General features: G+C 37.2%; 2 protein-coding genes across 6 annotated transcripts in view; one reads left to right on the plus strand and one right to left on the minus strand.

Moving 5' to 3' along the window:
* DEK (DEK proto-oncogene) overlaps positions 1–12,286 on the plus strand; it is a 29,214-nt gene extending 16,928 nt beyond the window's left edge. For 2 of the 3 annotated variants that reach the window (XM_069493057.1, XM_069493058.1), the window contains 4 exons: positions 3,464–3,599; positions 4,603–4,751; positions 10,040–10,108; positions 10,842–12,286. In XM_069493057.1, the coding sequence (XP_069349158.1) occupies positions 3,464–3,599; positions 4,603–4,751; positions 10,040–10,108; positions 10,842–10,853 (366 nt within the window). In that variant the 3' untranslated portion in view covers positions 10,854–12,286. The remainder of the gene's footprint in view (positions 1–3,463; positions 3,600–4,602; positions 4,752–10,039; positions 10,109–10,841) is intronic. The other variant, XM_069493056.1, reaches the window with a different exon arrangement.
* A 410-nt stretch (positions 12,287–12,696) lies between these two features.
* KDM1B (lysine demethylase 1B) overlaps positions 12,697–18,000 on the minus strand; it is a 51,219-nt gene continuing 45,915 nt past the window's right edge. For all 3 annotated transcript variants that reach the window (XM_069492878.1, XM_069492879.1, XM_069492880.1), the window contains 2 exons: positions 17,086–17,238; positions 12,697–14,558 (listed from right to left, as the gene is read on the minus strand). In XM_069492878.1, coding sequence (XP_069348979.1) covers positions 14,475–14,558; positions 17,086–17,238 — 237 coding nt within the window. In that variant the 3' untranslated portion in view covers positions 12,697–14,474. The remainder of the gene's footprint in view (positions 14,559–17,085; positions 17,239–18,000) is intronic.

Genomic DNA, 18,000 nt, shown 5'->3' on the forward strand with positions numbered 1-18,000 from the left:
AGATTGTAGTACATTGTACTATCTGAAATTAATGGCAGCTATCAATTTTTATTTGTTCCTCTTCGGTACATCAAAAATTCCTAAAATATTTGATGATCCTGATTAAACCATTCACAGCATATTCAGAAATAGCAAACCAGAATCTTTAAAAATAAATCCCCTGGAAACTAGGTTTGGTTGTGTTGTGTTGTGTTGTGTTGTGTTGTTTTGTTTTGTTTTACCTAATTTTTCTCCTGTACATTTTGTTAAAAGACTCAGTCTTGGCTCCTATTTGATTAAATAACAAAGGTGTCAACCATCATTAGTGCCATCAATATTTTTCCTTAATAATGCCATATAATGTTTTTATTATAATTACTAACATTTTCAGAATATTTAATAAAAAGACTTAAAACAGGGTCAGTACTTGATTGCTAATGTAACTACTTTTTGATTGCTCAATTCAATAAATTGGGAGTATGCTAAATGCTGTTGGGTTACAGAGGATGTTTTCTACACAAATGCCATTTGATACTTAATATTATAGGATTTCAAAAGGAGAATCATCATATCTGTTGAGAAAAGGCTTTGGGGAGAAATGGAAGTACCACCAATTCAAATTGATCTTGGAGATGGAGAGGAAGGTTAGATATGTGAACAGAGATGGGACCAGGGAAGGCAGGGTGCCTTTGCCTGACATGCTTGTTTGCGTTTAGAGTCGTGTACCCAAAAGTAGAGCAATGAGAGATGAAGCTAGAGTAATGGAGGTTGAAGCCAGATCATACAGAACCTGTGATGTTGATCATTCTTATGTAACTAATACAACCTTTGGGTGTAGATTCGTTATTCTCATTCATTCAAAACGACTATCTTATTCTATACCTGAGCATTTTGCTAAGTGGGAGGGGAAAAATGAGACATGTTCTCTATCTTCTAGGAACTGACAGTCTGCTTGGGGAGAAGTACCACTTACCCAATAAGCACTTATTGGTACATACAAGGAAGACACTATCAGAAATCTCTGTGCCGCGTACTTTCACATCTTACATCCCTTTTAGTCTTGACTCCATTAGAAATGAGGAGTATATCCTCATTTTTATACTTGAGGATGTAATAAATGTATAATGTTGTTACTGCTTTGTCTATATAGTAGACTCCCCTTATCCAAGGGAGATACATTCCAAGACTCCCAGTAGATGCCTGAAACCACAGATAGTACCAAACCCGATTGCTGTCATTGGGAACACGTTTCTGTTCATGTCTTCCACTCACATATTTGATGCCTTTTATTTATCACACACTATGGCCATAACTTTTGCAGTTTTGCAGCAGCAGAATTAGCACAAATTCCTTTCTCCTTCTTCACAGTTTCGCAGATAGATTTCATTCTTAACCGTAGATCCTAGCGATCTCAGCAACCTCAGTGTGCAATTATTTTTCTTAAATTGAGAAATTTCACCTTTTCACTTAAAGGAACCACTTTACAGTTTCTCTCTGGCATATTCCCATGGCCAACATCACTGGGCTTACACACTGGGGCCATTAAGTCAAACAAGGGTTTCTTGAACTGAGCGCTGTGATACTGCAACAGGCGGCCTGATAGCCGAGAGAGAGGTGGCTACTGAGCTGAGGGGCGGGTGGCATCTGTAGCTGGATGTGCTAGACAGAGGGGTGGTTCGTGTCCCATGTAGAACAGAGCAACATGAGATTTCATCACACTATTTAGAACAGCATGCAATTTAAAACTTATGAATTGTTTATTTCTGGAATTTTCCATTTAATATTTTTGGGGTACAATTGACCACAGGTAACTGAAACCACATATGGAAAGAGAAACTATGAATAAGGGGAGACTACTATATTACTCTTTCTAAAGCTTCCGGTTGATATATGTCTGCCTTCAGAGTTCTCTGTAGAACCCCAATTTAGATCAAAATTTGATTTTTAAGCAATAACATTAAGAAAGTTATTGAGTATAAATCTATTTCTTATCAAAACTTAAAACTAAATGCTATCAGTGTAAACTTTATAACTTGAGGAATTATCCGATTTATTGCTTTATCTGGTTCCTATCTTTTCTGTGTATATCTATAGTAATTTATAATCTAGTCTGGGAATCAGCAGGCTAAGGCCCATACACCAGCTCCAACTTGTGACCTGTTTTTATACAACCCGAAAGCTGAAAATGGTGTTTCCATTTTTAAATGATTGTAAAAAACAAAAAGAGAGAAATACCAACAAAGATTGTATGTAGCTGGCAAAGTTGAAAATATTTACTATCTGGCATTTTATAGAAAAAGCTTGGTGGCAGGTCTAGACTATAAATATACTTTTCATTCTGTGTGGTATAGCTAGATGCCCCAGCTGTGGGGCTTAAAAGATACATATGTCTATACACACACACACACACACACACACACGCTCTTAGGTGCTCAGGCCCCGCTCTTGATAATTTGATCTAATGGTCCTCTTTTCTTTCCTCTTAAATGTACAACCTATGTAAGTAAGTTGTACCAGAATATAGTGGCATTGAAAGTCAAGAAGTTTGACTAACTGCTGGGAAGAGATTGGTCTATACACCTTAATCTAAAGGACAGGTTCAACATAATGTTTCTGTCCTTTAAAAAAAAAAAAAAAAAAAGGCTGAATTATGATGATGAAACTCAGAAATCAAGAGTGTAAAACATTTGGAGAACCATTCTGTCAAGTGATTTGGTTTTGGTGTATAAAGATGAGAATTTACATTGTCTTGGGACACGTTTAATAGGATACATTGCCTTTGGGCATGTTAATTAAGTGAAGAATTAATGCTTTCTACTTTTATAGGCCCTAGATGAGACAAAGTAACTATAAACCATAATTTTGTCATTTTAATCTATTCATATGTATATCGTTTGCTTTTGTTTAATTAGCTTAGCTGTGGCCTAGTGTTTGAGAATATAAGTTCTGGATCAGATCTCTTATTTTAATCTTGTCTCTTATTGTGAATGTGGACAAGATAACCGCACTGATCCTTAGTTTCCTCATACAGTCATAAGTATTTATTGAGCAACTACTGTGTACCAGGCACTATTTTAGTAGTTCATGATACATCAGTGAACACGGGGGTGGGGGGGGATCCTGTTTTTACAGAACTTAGATTGTAGTTGGGAGAGACAGAAAATAAATAAGAGAAGATAATAGTATCTATATTTTAGAATTTTTTTCAAGATTAAGTGGAGTAATATATGTAAACTCTTCCATCAATAGTGCATAATGAATGTGGGCATCTATTATTTTTTACAATTGTTGATTTGTTGTGCTTTGACTTGTGATAAAATTGTATGTTGAGTGTGTTAGTCATCTCATAAACATTGATAAGTATTAATAGCCTTTAATTGCTGATGTTGAATGTTAATTTTCTCCAATATTGAGGGATATAGGGGAAGTAGAGAGATGGCAATGAATCTCATCAATATATCTAATTTGCTTTCCTTTCTAACAGCCACCAAAAAAGACATCTAAAAGAGAAAAACCTAAACAGAAAGCCACTTCTAAAAGTAAAAAATCTGTAAAAAGTGCTAATGTTAAGAAGGCAGATAGCAGCACCACCAAGAAGAATCAAAACAGTTCCAAAAAAGGTATGTTAGACATTACATTATCAGCAACTTTAAATATATAGCATATATGTTGTACATTGTATTTAAGTGTGTATGGGAAACAGATTAACTGCAAAGAACATGGAGAGGAAAGTAGTACAGGTTGAGATCCAAAATGCTCGGGACCAGAAGTGCTTCAGAGTTAGATTTTTCTTTTGTTCCCCAACATTTACATATACATAATGAGATATCTTGGGGATGAGACCCAAGTATAAACAGAGAATTCACTTATGTTTCATATACACCCTATACACATAGCCTGCAGGTAATTTTATGCAGTATTTTAAATAATTTTGTGTATGAAACAAAGTTTTGACAGTTTTAACTGTGACCTATCACATGAAGTCAGTTGTAAGAATTATCCACTGGTGGCATCATATTAATCACCCTAATAAAGGTTCTGATTTTGGAACATTTCAGATTTCGGATTTTTGGATTAGGAACGCTCAACCTGTATATCAGTTTTCTATAGTTTATAATTTTTCAAATTGACTTTTTTTTTTTTTTTTTTTTTTGAGACAGAGTCTCACTCTGTTGCCCAGGCTAGAGTGCCGTGGCGTCAGCCTAGTGCACAGCAACCTCAAACTCCTGGGCTCAAGCAATCTTCCTGCCTCAGCCTCCCGAGTAGTTGGGACTACAGGCATGTACCACCATGCCCGGCTAATTTTTTTCTGTATTTTTAGTTGTCCATGTAATTTCTTTCTATTTTTAGTAGAGATGGGGTCTCGCTCTTGCTCAGGCTGGTCTTGAATTCCTGAGCTCAAACAATCCACCCGCCTCAGCCTCCCAGAGTGCTAGGATTACAGGTGTGAGCCACCATGCCCGGCCAAATTTTCAATACATGTTTTGTAGGTAACATACAGAGTGGTGATTTATAATTTTTTAGGGTCCAATATCCCTTCGATCTGATGAAAGCTTATAAAATTCTTCCCAACCTACTATGTAAGAAAGATGATTCACATTTAATAAAATATCTTACTTTTAGAAAGTGAGTCTGAAGATAGTTCAGATGACGAACCTTTAATTAAGAAATTGAAGAAACCTCCTACAGATGAAGAGTTAAAGGAAACAGTGAAGAAATTATTGGCCAGTGCTAACTTGGAGGAAGTTACAATGAAGCAAATTTGCAAAAAGGTAATGAAACAAATGTTTAGGTTATTTTCCTTTTATTAGAAAAATTATTTCACTCATTCCTTAATTTCAAGGTAGATCCTTATGTGCATTCATTCATTGAATAAGTATATATTGAACTACTATCTGGCATGTCCAGATCCTCTTACAGCTTCTGGGACACCACATTAAATAGTCAGAATCTCTGTCATAATGGACTTATTTTTATAAATAATATTAGAATGATTAGAGTGAATAAAATTAAAGTGATACTTTCTAGGAAATTTTCTTTTCCTGCTCTGGAAACTTTTTATTGAATTATCCTTAGATTGTGTTAGTTTGAAAAAGCAGAATCTCACGGACCACCTAATTCTCTTGTCAGTATGGTAAGCAAGCTGTTATAGATTAGGTTTTTAACTCAGACTTCAGTGATATTCTTCTAATACTTCTCAGGAAATAAAGTGTCCTCCTGTTGAATGTGATTTCATAGGGATTCTGTACCCTAGATGAAAATTGGGAGATTTAGAATCTTGTTTCTTATGATAAAGTGAAATTATAATTTGAAACGTACCAGAGATAAAATATCCTGTACTATTATTAGGACATTGATTATGGTTTTGTTTATTCATTCACCATTCATTGAGTCTCTAATACATGTCAGGCACTGGGCTAAATGTTGTAAGTAGAGCCAGAGAAGCCATCACTTGCTTTCAAAGGAAGGTTTATGGTCTAGTGGATAGAAAGAGACAAATACTGTAGTGATTAGAGCACTGTAGGTCAAGGCTGTGTTAGAAGAGTGTGGAAGGTGCTGCAGCACCAAGGAACAAATTACCTACTTGGACTTGGAATCTGGAAAAGCATCTTGTAAGAGTTCTTAACAGAGCTTTTAGTAGAGTATTCGCTTGTACAATACAGTTGAGGAACAATAACATTCACCAAAATGATAACTGCAAGAAATAGTAATTAGTTTAACATGTCCCAAGACTAGAAGAAGTCTTCACAGGAGTTAGGAGAAAATATTAAAAAGTTTTGTAAAGATCTTACATATGTACCTTGTTACAGAATTTGATTTTCTTCCAAACTCTGAAACATTTGGGGAATTGGGTGGCAGGGTTGATTATTGAGACATATTTAGCAGGGGTATAACACAATCATTATTTTTTAAAAGTTATCCTAGGGGCCAGGTGCACTGACTCACATCTATAATCCTACTATTAATACTTCAGTAGGCTGAGGCAGGAGGATCGCTTGAAGTCAGGAGTTTGAGACTACCCTGAGGAAGAGCGAGACCCTGTCTCTACAAAAGAAAAATAGAAAAATTAGCTGGGTGTGGTGGTGCACACCTGTAGTCCCAGCTACTTGGAGGCTGAGGCGGGAGGATCACTTGAGCCCAATAGTTTGAAGTTGCAGTGAGCTACAGTGACCCCACTGCACTCTATCCAGGGCGACAGAGACCCTGTCTGAAAAAAACCCCAAAAAACAAACAAAAAAAGTTATCCTAGAAATATCAAGAAGAATGGACTGGCAAAGGATGAGACGAGAGACAGGACCCCCAGTTTGTATCATAATCAAAATGACAGGGTTGCCATAATCTAAGTTAGAAATCAAGAGAGCCCAATCAAAGGTTGCTTCATTGTGGATGTAAGAGCTTGGTTAGCATTAATCATAATAGAGACTAGAACAGAAAGAATACTTTTTGAAGAAAAGATAAGTTTTCACGGAGGGGCAGGTGTGGGCTCTGGGGGGGAAAAAGATTACGTTTCGTTCTAGACATTTTGAAATGGAGTGCTTGGAACATCTCAATGGGTGAAATTGTGAACATTATAATTCTCTGATTTAGGAGAGAAATCTAGACTGTGATTTAAAACCAGTATAGATAAGGTGGCCCAGGGAAGAAGATAAAGGGTGAGAAAAGCAAAAGACAAAGTCCTGAAGACCACTAACACCACACAATTGAGAAACAATTTCTACAAGTAATTAGAAATTGTAGAGTCAGTGTGGTAAAACAAAGGCCAGAGGGAGGGATGCTCTGAAAGCAGAGGAGGCAGCCTCAAGAGGGGCAGCACCAGTTAAGAGGTTATAATTAACTTCCGGGACAGTGGGCAATGGATAGGGAAGGCAATTCACAGAAAACATAAAAGACCTATAAACATAAGAAGACACAATGTTTCTTACTAATCAGAGAGAAATTGAAATATTTTTGCCTGCTAGATTGACAAAAACTATAAAGATTGATAGTTTTCACTGTTGCCAAGAATATAGGGAAACAGGTACTTTCATATGTTTTAAGTTATAACTGCTTCTTTGGAGAACAATTAGGTAGTGTCTTAAAATTTAAATTGCAAATACCCTTTAACCTAGCAATTCCATTTCTAGATCTCTGTCCTAAAGACATAGTCACATCTGCACCAAAATGATTACAGTAATGTTCAGCGTGTCTGTAATAATTGAAACACAACCTAAATGGCGATGGATAGGGAAATGGTTGAACTGGTATATCCGTATTTTTGGAATACAATGTAACAGTTCAAAAGAACGTGGAAAAAACCTTCCAGGTATTAAATTTTTAAAGCATATATAGACTATTACTCCATTTATGTAAATACAGGAAAACTCCACTGCCACTTATACATACGTGTGTGTATATAAATTTTTTTTAAGGTCTGGAAGACTACACACCAAACTGATCGCTAGTTTCCTCTGAGGGGAGAGAAGGATGGAGACAGTGGAGGGGAGATTGAAGAGAAGTTAGTTCTGTCCATTTGAAGGATTTTTGTGAATATATTTATGTAATTTTAAAAAAGGAATTATTAATAATAGTTTGGGTGAAAACGACTTGACCTTTTTTTGGAGTGTGCAATTAGGAGATGATCACATAATGGCAGTTTTGAGGGTTGGTAAAGTAAGAGTTATTTACCCTTAGGCCAAGAATTAATGCGTAGCGAGAAAAGCAAATGAATTAAATCTTGTTTCAAGCAACTTGCTTTGGAAGGAAGTTTCAAGCAACTTGGTAGGTAAATGAGGGGATGTAAGTTGATGAGAAAATCTTTTCTAAAGGTGGGGGAAGCACATGTTACGTCAAGGGTCAAGTGCTGGGCGAGGAAAAGCTGAGAAGCTACAGGAGAGTTGAGGGCTGGGTCTCTGGAGGCAAAGGAAACTGATAAATCCAGATACAACTGGAGGAGGAAGAGGTATGCCAGCGAGTTGAAGGAATTCATAATAATGGCTTCTTGGCTGCAAGCAGAAGTGCCGGGCACTTGAGAGTAAAGGAGGTGAAATTGCCATTGGTGGGAGGGAAAGGAGAACCTGGCAAGGGGAGGCCAGGGGATCCTGGGGAGCCTTTGAACTTGAGTACTCTGAACTGAAAATGGGACCAAATTATTCAAAGCTGTTTTCCCACAGCAATCTGTGGCCTGGGCTTACCCATAGGAAAACTGGGTAGTTAGACCAGTTTGGGGTTGGAGTTTTGTAGGAAAAGAAAAAGGCAAACAATTAGAGTCATTTAAGTAATTTAAATGATCAACTGTGTTTTGAAAACTGGCAAACTACAGACTGGGCCAAATCTATTGTCTCCGTCACCTGGTTTTGTAAATAAAGTTTTAGTGTGATACAGCACATCTGTTCATTAAAGCATTATTTATGGCAGATTTCACACTGTAACAGCATAGATGAGTGATTGTGACAAACTGAGTGGCAAAGCTGAAACTTTACTATTGGGTCATTAAATATGAAATGTCTGATTTTGAATTAAAAATTCAGTTTATCATATCTCAAACAAGAAGCAGTACAATTAAAGTATGCACCTAAACTTATTGACACAGTTTTGTCATCTTAATGATAGCTTGTTTATGCCAGCAGCAAAGAAGCCTGGAGAGCAAGGGATGATGAAATCGTAAAAGGCATTTTCCACAGCTTGTTGAGAATTGAATATTTTTCATTGCAAGGAGTGGTCCAAAGCCTGGAAGAAGTGGTAGTCAGTTGTTGCAAGGTCTGGTGAATACAGCAGATGACAAGAGAGTTTCCAAGTCTAGCTTCTATAGTTGGAGCAGTGTTTTTTGCCACACGTGGTCTTGCAAGAGGATTGGCCTGTCTGTATTGACCAATCTCAGCTGCTTAATCATAAGCATCTTCCTCATTGCATTCAGTTGGTTTCAGTAGACATCTGCTGTCATTGATTGACCAGGGTTCATGAAGCTGTAGTGGATAATACCAGCACTGGACCACCAGACACCATTAGCTTTTTGTGATGAATATTCAGTTTTGGACTGTGTTTCGGCACTTCATCTTTATCCAACCATTGTGCCAACGCTTGCGATTGTCAAAAAGAATCCATTTTTCATCACACTTAACAATACGGTGTAGAAATGGTTCACCTTGTCGTGACAGCAAAGAAAGGCAAGCTTCAAGATGATTTCTCTTCTGATGCTCATTTGATTCATGCGGAACCCATCTATCCAGCTTCTTTACCTTGCCAATTTGTTTCAAATGATCCAATATTGTTAGAATAGTAATGTCAAACCTTGCTGCCAGTTCATGCACAGGTTGAAATGGATGTGCTTCCATTACGGCTTCCAGCTCATCGTTATCCATCTTGGTCTCAGCTCAGCCACATGGCTCATTTTCAAGATTAAAATCACCAGAATGGAACTTCTCGCACCATTGACATACCGTGCATCCATTAGCCACATCCTTCCCAAACACTTCGTTGATATTTTGAGCTGTCTGTGCTGCATTGGTTGCACAACTCATTGAAAAATAACATGAATTTTTGACTTACACATGGTTTCACAAAAATTGCCCTAAAAAAAACTTGAAAGATAACCACAAACCAAAATGTGCGTTTGAAAGAATGAGGATGTACCTTCAAATTTTAAAAAAAGTGTGAAAGTAAAATGTCAGATATCAACTGTCAAACTTAGTACTTAAGGAAATCGGCCATTTCATACTTAATAACCTAATAACTTTAGGGAGAGGATTGAGCAGAATGGAGTAGAGACTGAAGTTCAGGTTGTGGAATCATATGTGGAGTGTTGGAGAAGGAAGAGGTTTATCTACATGTTTGCCTCACCCATGTTTATTGTTAATTCAGCCCATACCACCAGCCTATAAAGCACTGGAAATGTTTGCGTGCTGGTTTTCTCCTTTGTATACAGTATTATTAAAACTACTCATTTGCAATAGAATTCTATATGGTGAACTAGAGTACTGTTACAATACATGCAGCTATTTGTACATAGCATAGATTTCCTGTTTTTTATTAAAAGAGAATATTTGATTTTTAAATCTGCTTTTGTTTTTCCTTTTTACTATAGGTCTATGAAAATTATCCTGCTTACGATTTAACTGAAAGAAAAGATTTCATAAAAACAACTGTTAAAGAGGTAAATGTTTTAGTCTTTTTCAGGTTTGATCATTTTGGATATATAAGACACAAAGGTAATTTTATATATAAAAAACTGTATAATTTTAAAAATATTCATGTCACTGTTTTTTTTTTCCCCCAGAGTATTACAGGGGTACAAATGTTTTGGTTACATGGATTGCTTTTGTACCGCTTGAGTCAAAGTTATAAGTGTGCCCATCACCCAGATAGTGTCTGTTGTACCCGTTAGGTGTGATTTCGCCCATCCCCTCCCTCCCCACCCCCTACTTGATTTCCATTGAGTTTTACTTCCATCTGTGCACTAAGTATCACATTTGATCCTCAAATTTCTTCATAATAGATGGGGAAATATATTTCTTTTCATTCCCACTTTAAAATTTTAAAACTGAAGTTTGAGCAGCTTAGTGACAACCTGAACTCAGATTAAGATGTGGTTTCACATCTTAGCTACCCACATAATGCTGCCCATCATCGCGATTGTGGGTAGCTGGGCATCACCAAGTTGCTCACACAGCTATTAGAGGACAAGTTCGTGTACACCAGTCAAAGGCAGGGAAAGATCTGCAGGCAGCTACGGTTCTACATTGATCCCAACTGACTTCCCAGGTCAACTGACTTTCCCAAATCCATAGTAAAACAGCTGGGAAAAAAATGGAATAAGATTTTTTGGTTTATGTATACTTAACATTATATGTTGGGTATGGTAAAGTAATGTTTCTCTTTTATTACAGCTAATTTCTTGAGATAGAAGACAGAGACAGATGACTTCTTTCCATAGATATCTGATTTATACCATTATACCAGCAAAGAGAATGTATTTCCTTTTCTAAATCCTTGTTAAGCATTGTTAGAATTTACTGTTGACCTTTTTATCTTGAGTGTTACGTAAATTTGAGTTTGCCATTTTAAATTGCATTCCTGTGCAGTTTTTAGTTTAAAATCTTGCATGGCAGTAATTGTTCCTTGCTTTTATAGTTGTATTTTGTACATTTTGGATTTCTTTATATAAGGTCATAGATTCTTGGACTGCTGTGGTTTTTAGTGCACTTAATATTAGCTTGCTTAAGACATACTTTTAATCAAGTAGAACAAAAACTATAACTGGCATTTATACACAGACTATTGCAGTATTTAGTATATGAACTATTTTGAATACTTATCTCTTCTGTCAGTGTCTGTCAGTGTGAAAACTCAGTGGCAGTATGTTCATCGTATTAAAAATACACAAACTACAGCTATCCAGATGACTAAATTGGAACTTTTCTCCTGCATGTATATAATGTCATTGTCAGCATGACAAAAGTGACAGATGTTATTTTTGTATTTTTAAAAACCAATTTGTTGTATATAAAGTTTTTTATTTCTTTTGAGCAAATCACTTTTTAAACTCACATAGGTAGGTATCTTTACAATTATAAACTATGAAATCTCAGTGTTCAGCCAGGTGGGGTAACAGAGCGGCGGAGCAGTGAAAGTTCAGTGACAGGAACACTGAAGGAACAGTCTTCCTGCTTTGCCTCAAAAGTGTCATCAATTTGTAGTATTAATTCTGCAAAGTGTCTGTAGGTACATTTTATATTAAGGAAAGACCAAAATCAATGCATCACAGCTTCAAAAACTTTGGGAAGGGTTGGAATTAAGTACAAGCACATTTGGCTTATAGTAAATGAACTGATTTTTATTAACTGCTTTTGCCCATATAAAATGCTGACATATTTACAGAAAACCTGGCCATCTTCATAATTATGATAAAAGTACCAAGTGCAGTGCCAGAAGATAATGTACAGGCAATAGCAGGTATCTCTGAAAGTATTTCCCAAAAGTGATAAGATGTTTATTTCTAACATTTCTGGAATCAGCTGTTGGGTTTTAAATTTTGGCTAATCAGGATTCTAGGTATGAACAACATATGGACCACTCTTGAAAGGGAATTGATTTTGCCTTGGAAATTGACTGTCTTCATCAGTTTATTAAGTAATCTCTGAATTTTAAAATAACATGCTGCTTATGACAGAATTAGATATTCAATGTACCAATTAAGTATTGAAAGATATCTTTGCATTATAGAACAGAAGTATATAAAAATGATAATATGTTGAATGTTAACAGGTATTTTCACAGGTTTGACTTATTTCTTGATAAAGACATTAGGGTACGGTATACTTAATACAAATGATTTTAAACTTGTTCTTATAAACCTTGTCAATAAAAATAATAAATCTAAATCAATGGTGTTAAGTGTCTTGCATTTGATGTCAGATGACACGTTTAAGTAGCATTTCCCACCTAAGGTGAGGATTTCAGAACAGATTTTTAAATGGAGTTATTAGCCCCATTGCTTATATGATTTGGACTGCTCTTCAGTGATAACTGACCATTTTTGAAGTGATTTCACAAAACTGTCAATCAAGATTATTTTATGACCATTTGCTACAAAGAGGGTAAGTAGCCATGCCTATGACCTGAAAAGAATAGAGGGTTTGGAGGTGAGGAGATGGAGTTGGCGTGTGTGAAGGTGCTTCGTGATGACAGTACACAAAGTATTTGAAAGACAAGCCTGGTTTTTATTAAGCAGTTTTACACAACTAGCTATTAATCATCTATAAGTTAAAACATTGTAAGTTTGTGTTTTCTGCTACTCAATTACAAAATCTTCAGACAACATTGAGAAACATTCAAAGTAACTCGAGAAAATAAAGTACCATGGTTCCTTAAAGAACAAAATGTCAAAGTATATCACTTGAGACAGGAAATTTAAAAAAATACACATTTACCATGCCTTAAGTAGGTTTTACCCTGCTTGTAGCACAGTGCAAGTGCCCAGAAACTAAAGTAATAATTTACTGTGAACCATTTCAAACTTAACATATTTTGCATTTATCACTTAACACATGCTATTTAAACATTTTAGTACATAATACTTTAAAGCAGAATACTTTCCAGTCAATACCAATGAGTCTCAACAAATATTAACCTAAATATCAGCGTTTTCCTGTATTAACTTTGCAATATACAGTTGTTGGCTTTCCTTTGTATGTAATATACTTTGGGGAAGAGGGAAGAGGGGTATCTAATGCTAAGGTTCACTGCACATTCTTTCTGTAAGGTATTTATAAGCTGACTTTAATTTTTAAAAATACTTAATATTGTGAAAAGTGACTTTAAAGTCTTTAGTCCCTTTTTTAAGCAAACCAATATAATTGAAAGAATTGTTCAAAGACTTTAAAACAAAAAGCGTTATCTTTAACCTGTAAACTGAAGTTTCTTGGCAAAGTAGGCATCGTGAAGACCCTGAAACCAAAGTTTGTTTTAAAGTGACGTATTAAACCATTTTCAGTCTTGAGTGAAAAAGTAAGTGCCGTGTTCTTAGGCTTTTAAAATATGGCTTATAAAATGTGCAGTATTTACTGGGACAGTTCACATTTTTCTGCAGTTTTCCAGTGGACCTGCCTATGGAATACTGTAAACATAATTATGCAAAAAATATTCCTAGAGATTAAATCAGTTATTTTAAGGAGAAGTGGAGAGGGGCTTTTATTAAATTATTCTGGCAAGATCTTTTTGCTAGCAGTTGCCAAAATTAGGGATATTTAAAGCAAAGGTATTTTCTACAGCTACAGTGTGAAGACCACACTATCTGTGCCCCACTGTTAATGACACGATGCCTATACGGTTTAAGGGACTGAAGAGTTTCCTGTTTTGCCAATGACTGCACAAATCTAAAATATTTTATCACAAAAGATACCTGAATTTAAATTTCTTTTGAACACCCAGTGGGAAGAAGTATGTACAATATAAAATGTCTAGAAGCTTCATATTACCATCAACTGGAGAGTTTGTGCTGTATCAAAAATGAAAGTTCTATCTAAATTTGAAGTAAAAGCTCAATGTTGGAGCTATATAAAAATATTAAGGCTCATTGGTAAAGATACTGATAAATTGTCACAGAAGAAAAACATGGCTTTATCTAGTTTTTTGATGATTCCTGCTTGATTGATTTGGTTTCTCAATGTGTAAAAATTGATCAACCAAACAAAATGTCAAATCTGAGGGGAACCTCAAACAATGGAAAAATCATTTTACAAGATCTCAATTTAAGGTTATATTCTGCCTTATTCTGAAGTCTAGACTTTTAGCACTAGTTGGACTTGTGAACAATGCAATTAAATATAAGTGCCTGGAAGGATTTTGGGGGTCAGTGCTTTCAGAGTGGTAAAATGGACTTACATTATTGTATCGCCTTAAACACTTCAGTCTTGCTATGCAGAGGGGTTTCTTCTCCCCTCTTAAAACTGAGGTTCAACATGTGTTTCAAACTTTCCCATTTTGGGTACAGAAGAAAGCTGGATCCAAACAAATTATATTTAAAATGCTGCAATCTTGCTTGCTTCTCGAACACCACTCAAATATGCCCCTGTCACAGTTTGTGGAAAATGCCTGTTTGTTGCCTGTAAAAAATAATTGCATAATTTGAGATCATGCAGAAAGAATACAGTTGATTTCAAAAGGTAATACAAGCTTAGACTGTATCTGGTCCTCCTAAAATAAAGATTGGTGCTACTCCTGTGTGCTCATTTGCATTAACACTACTCAGCCATGAGAGCCTTGAACTTTCTGTTATCTTGCCATGCTTTGCCAAATCCATTCATTTAACAATATATTCAGCGCTCCTGCTAAGTATATGGGATTCATTAAAATATTAAGTATCTACATGTGCCAGGTACTAGGGCAAAGAAGAATGAATAAGATAAAGTCCCTCCCATCAGACAAGTAATCTAGCTGGTACCTTCAGAGATAAGTGAAAAAAGTACAGAAAATGAATGGCAATTTCTCCACAGATGGAGTTTTACTAAATGTATAGAACAAAGGGGTAGAAGGTTAAGTTACTCAAAGGATAGACCAGGGACTTTAAGTTCAAGGAGAAAAGACAGGATGTGAGAGCTGTTGGATTGGGAGGAAGTAAACAGGCCCTCAGTGATAGCAGAACCTCACTTCCAAGGAAGGGCTGTAGTGAGAACACAGTAAGCAAAGCAGGAGGCTAGGAAAGGGGGAGGCCTGCGTTAGTGGGAAGTGATAATGACATGGTCTGGGAAGGGGGAGCTGAAGTGGAGTTGAACAGGCTGTAGAAAATGTAGCATAAGGATAAGGAACAGGAGGATAGTCCTCTAAATTGATGGCCGGGATAGAAGGGAAAACATCCAAGTGCCAAAGACTCAGGTCATAGGAATACAATTACTAGCAGGGGAGAAAGCGGCAGTGAGAGAAGCGAGTTTTTAGATGGTGAGATAACAATTGTACCATAGCAGCAAAGGAGAAAGCAAGAAAGGTGACATCCTCATGACCCTAAGACAGCCTGAAACAGCCATCTCTTGGAAGCAGCTGACATTTGTTGCCCGGCGTGCCACCTTTACACCCTTCCTACAAAGCTGGCTCCGCATAAGCCAAGGAGCAATCGGAGACGCCTGGTTTTGAGATGGCACTCTTTTGTAAACAAAAACAGTAACTATTTTAGATTAAACTGCAAGACTTGTTATACACCTAACCATATTATATAAAGTATGCACATGGATGAAAAAGTGGTAACAGAATTCACTCTTAAGTTTGGACTGGGGGTTCTAATAACAAAAGCAAACCAATTCATCCCAAAGAATCCTTACAAAAATCTCAGCCACTGGAGGCAGGAGGAACCATGGAGACACGTTGGCATGGGGTAAAAACAGGGTTGGTTTAAAAACTAGAGAGCAATTATATTCCTCACCAGATTGCCCACTCCACCTGATGCAAAAGAGATCTGACGTAGCAAGGTGAGGCACCAAACAAAACGAGGATTAAGTCAAGTCTTCGTAACTGACAATGAGGCTTCAAGTGCCCACAATGCTAGAAGCTGAGCTTTCACCAAAGAGAAACTGAATGTTTCCAGATAGTGATGTTTGTGGATCTAACCACCAGTTATTCAGCTTGCTGGAGCTTTCACGTGGCTTTTAAAAAATGCCTTACTCAACTCTGAGCTGACAGTTGGGGATTTGGCTGTGTAGCAGGCAGAGACTAAAATACACAAAATAGGAACTCTGAGGATATCAGGTAGGGAGGGGGCAAACAGAAACAAGTTATGAAGCAAGAAGAGGGTATTACCAAAAAGGAACATTTTGCGAACAAAGCATTCATAAAGTAAAAGGCAAAATGTTAAGTCAATTTGAGGGTTGGAAGATTTAAAAGATCTACCCAAAAGCAGAATAAAAAGAGATGAATAATAGTAAAGAAGAGAAATCAGATGGTCAACCCAAGAGTTCCAAGATACAGAGGAGAAGTTTTTTTTTTTTTTCCTTGACTAGATAAATAATAAAATGAAGTAAGGAAATTCTAGGATTGAAAGACATGAGTTTCTAGATTACAAGGAATGAAAAAAGGCACAGAAAGGATCAGAAGTCAGAATAACAAAATATTTTTTCAACAGAAGTAAATCAAGAAAGAAGAGAGGGGATCTTGGAAATAGAGGCCCAATGCTGGAGAGTGGTTTTAAAAAAAAAAAAAAAAAGACCCAGGAGGACGCTCTGAGCAGAGGGAGGACTCCAGGAAGGGGGATTTCAAAGACTGGAACTAACAGGCCAGCTCAGAGAGATTGGCCTGTGAATTAGAGATGGCCGAAGGGTAGGGGAGACCAGAAGAGTCACGCTAATAACCAAAGGGGCCATTATGACTGCCAACAGAACAAAGCTGCGTGAGAAGTAGATAATGTCTAACGTCAAATCAGAAGACAGCAACATACTGCTTCCAAATATGAAGTCAAGTCCAGAAGAAACAGCTGGAAGAGTTAAGATGCTGCCTCTGGGAGTATGAGGAGGCTGTTGAGAAAGCTTCTGCTGTTTGTGGTCCTAAGACTTTCAACCATATTTGACTTGGTTTTTACACTCTGAGCAGATACCACTTTAAAGAAACCAAAATACAAGTAACTGGGTTCAGGATCAAGATACACACCTCGCCAGCAAAAAAGATGGTTCCTTGTATTTCTTCAGCAATAATATCGTAGGCCTCACCACTTCCACCTGTCTTCACAAAACTGTAGGCCATCTGGATCCATGGGTCTGTGCTCCACCGAGTGACAAAGTACTTTGTGGGATCTGGGACCTCCTGCAGCCAACAGAATGGAATTATAAAACAGGGTCAAGAAGGGACTTGGACATGGTGCAACCGAAATTAAAAATACATGTCACCCTCCCTTTAGGACTGAGTTCATTCCCATAGCACTTTGAAACAGCAGTTCTCAGGATGTTCCTCCTGCCCCCTTTAAGCCTCTGCACCTCATCCTCAATCTCCTGTCCCGCCCACCCACAATCACAGTTCCCTCACTCCTATACTTCCTCCTTCTGCCAGGGAGGGACCCGTCTCCCCACCTACTGGGGAACATCATGGATGGCTAAGAGTTCGGGTCTTCCCTTTTCATTGCCTGCCATGTGCAGGAGAGATGGTGGCCGGGAATCTCAGGCTCTGAGTAGAAAGGGGAAGGGTGGAGTCTTAGGATCACAGGTTGGAATTCTCAACAGGCTTCTCCACAAAACAGTGACATTCACCAAATTTAAAATACAGTAGCTTCCCGTTATCTTCAGGGGATACATTCCAAGACACCCAGTGGAGGCTTAAAGCCATGGAGAATACTAAACTCTATATATACTATGTTTTTTCCTATACATACATATGCTGAAGTTTGACTTATAAATTAGGTACAGAGAAGAACAGTAATAAAGTAGAATTAGAACAATATACTGTAACAAAGGTGATGTGACTGGATCTAATAACTGTGATGGCTACTACGTGACTCGCCAGTGGCAGCAGCTACGGGGTGGAGACGCTGGACAAGGATGATTCACGTCCTAGGCAGGGCGCGGCAGGAAG

Source organism: Eulemur rufifrons, chromosome 18 (assembly GCF_041146395.1).
Source record: "Eulemur rufifrons isolate Redbay chromosome 18, OSU_ERuf_1, whole genome shotgun sequence".
Classification (NCBI taxonomy): Eukaryota; Metazoa; Chordata; class Mammalia; order Primates; family Lemuridae; genus Eulemur; species Eulemur rufifrons.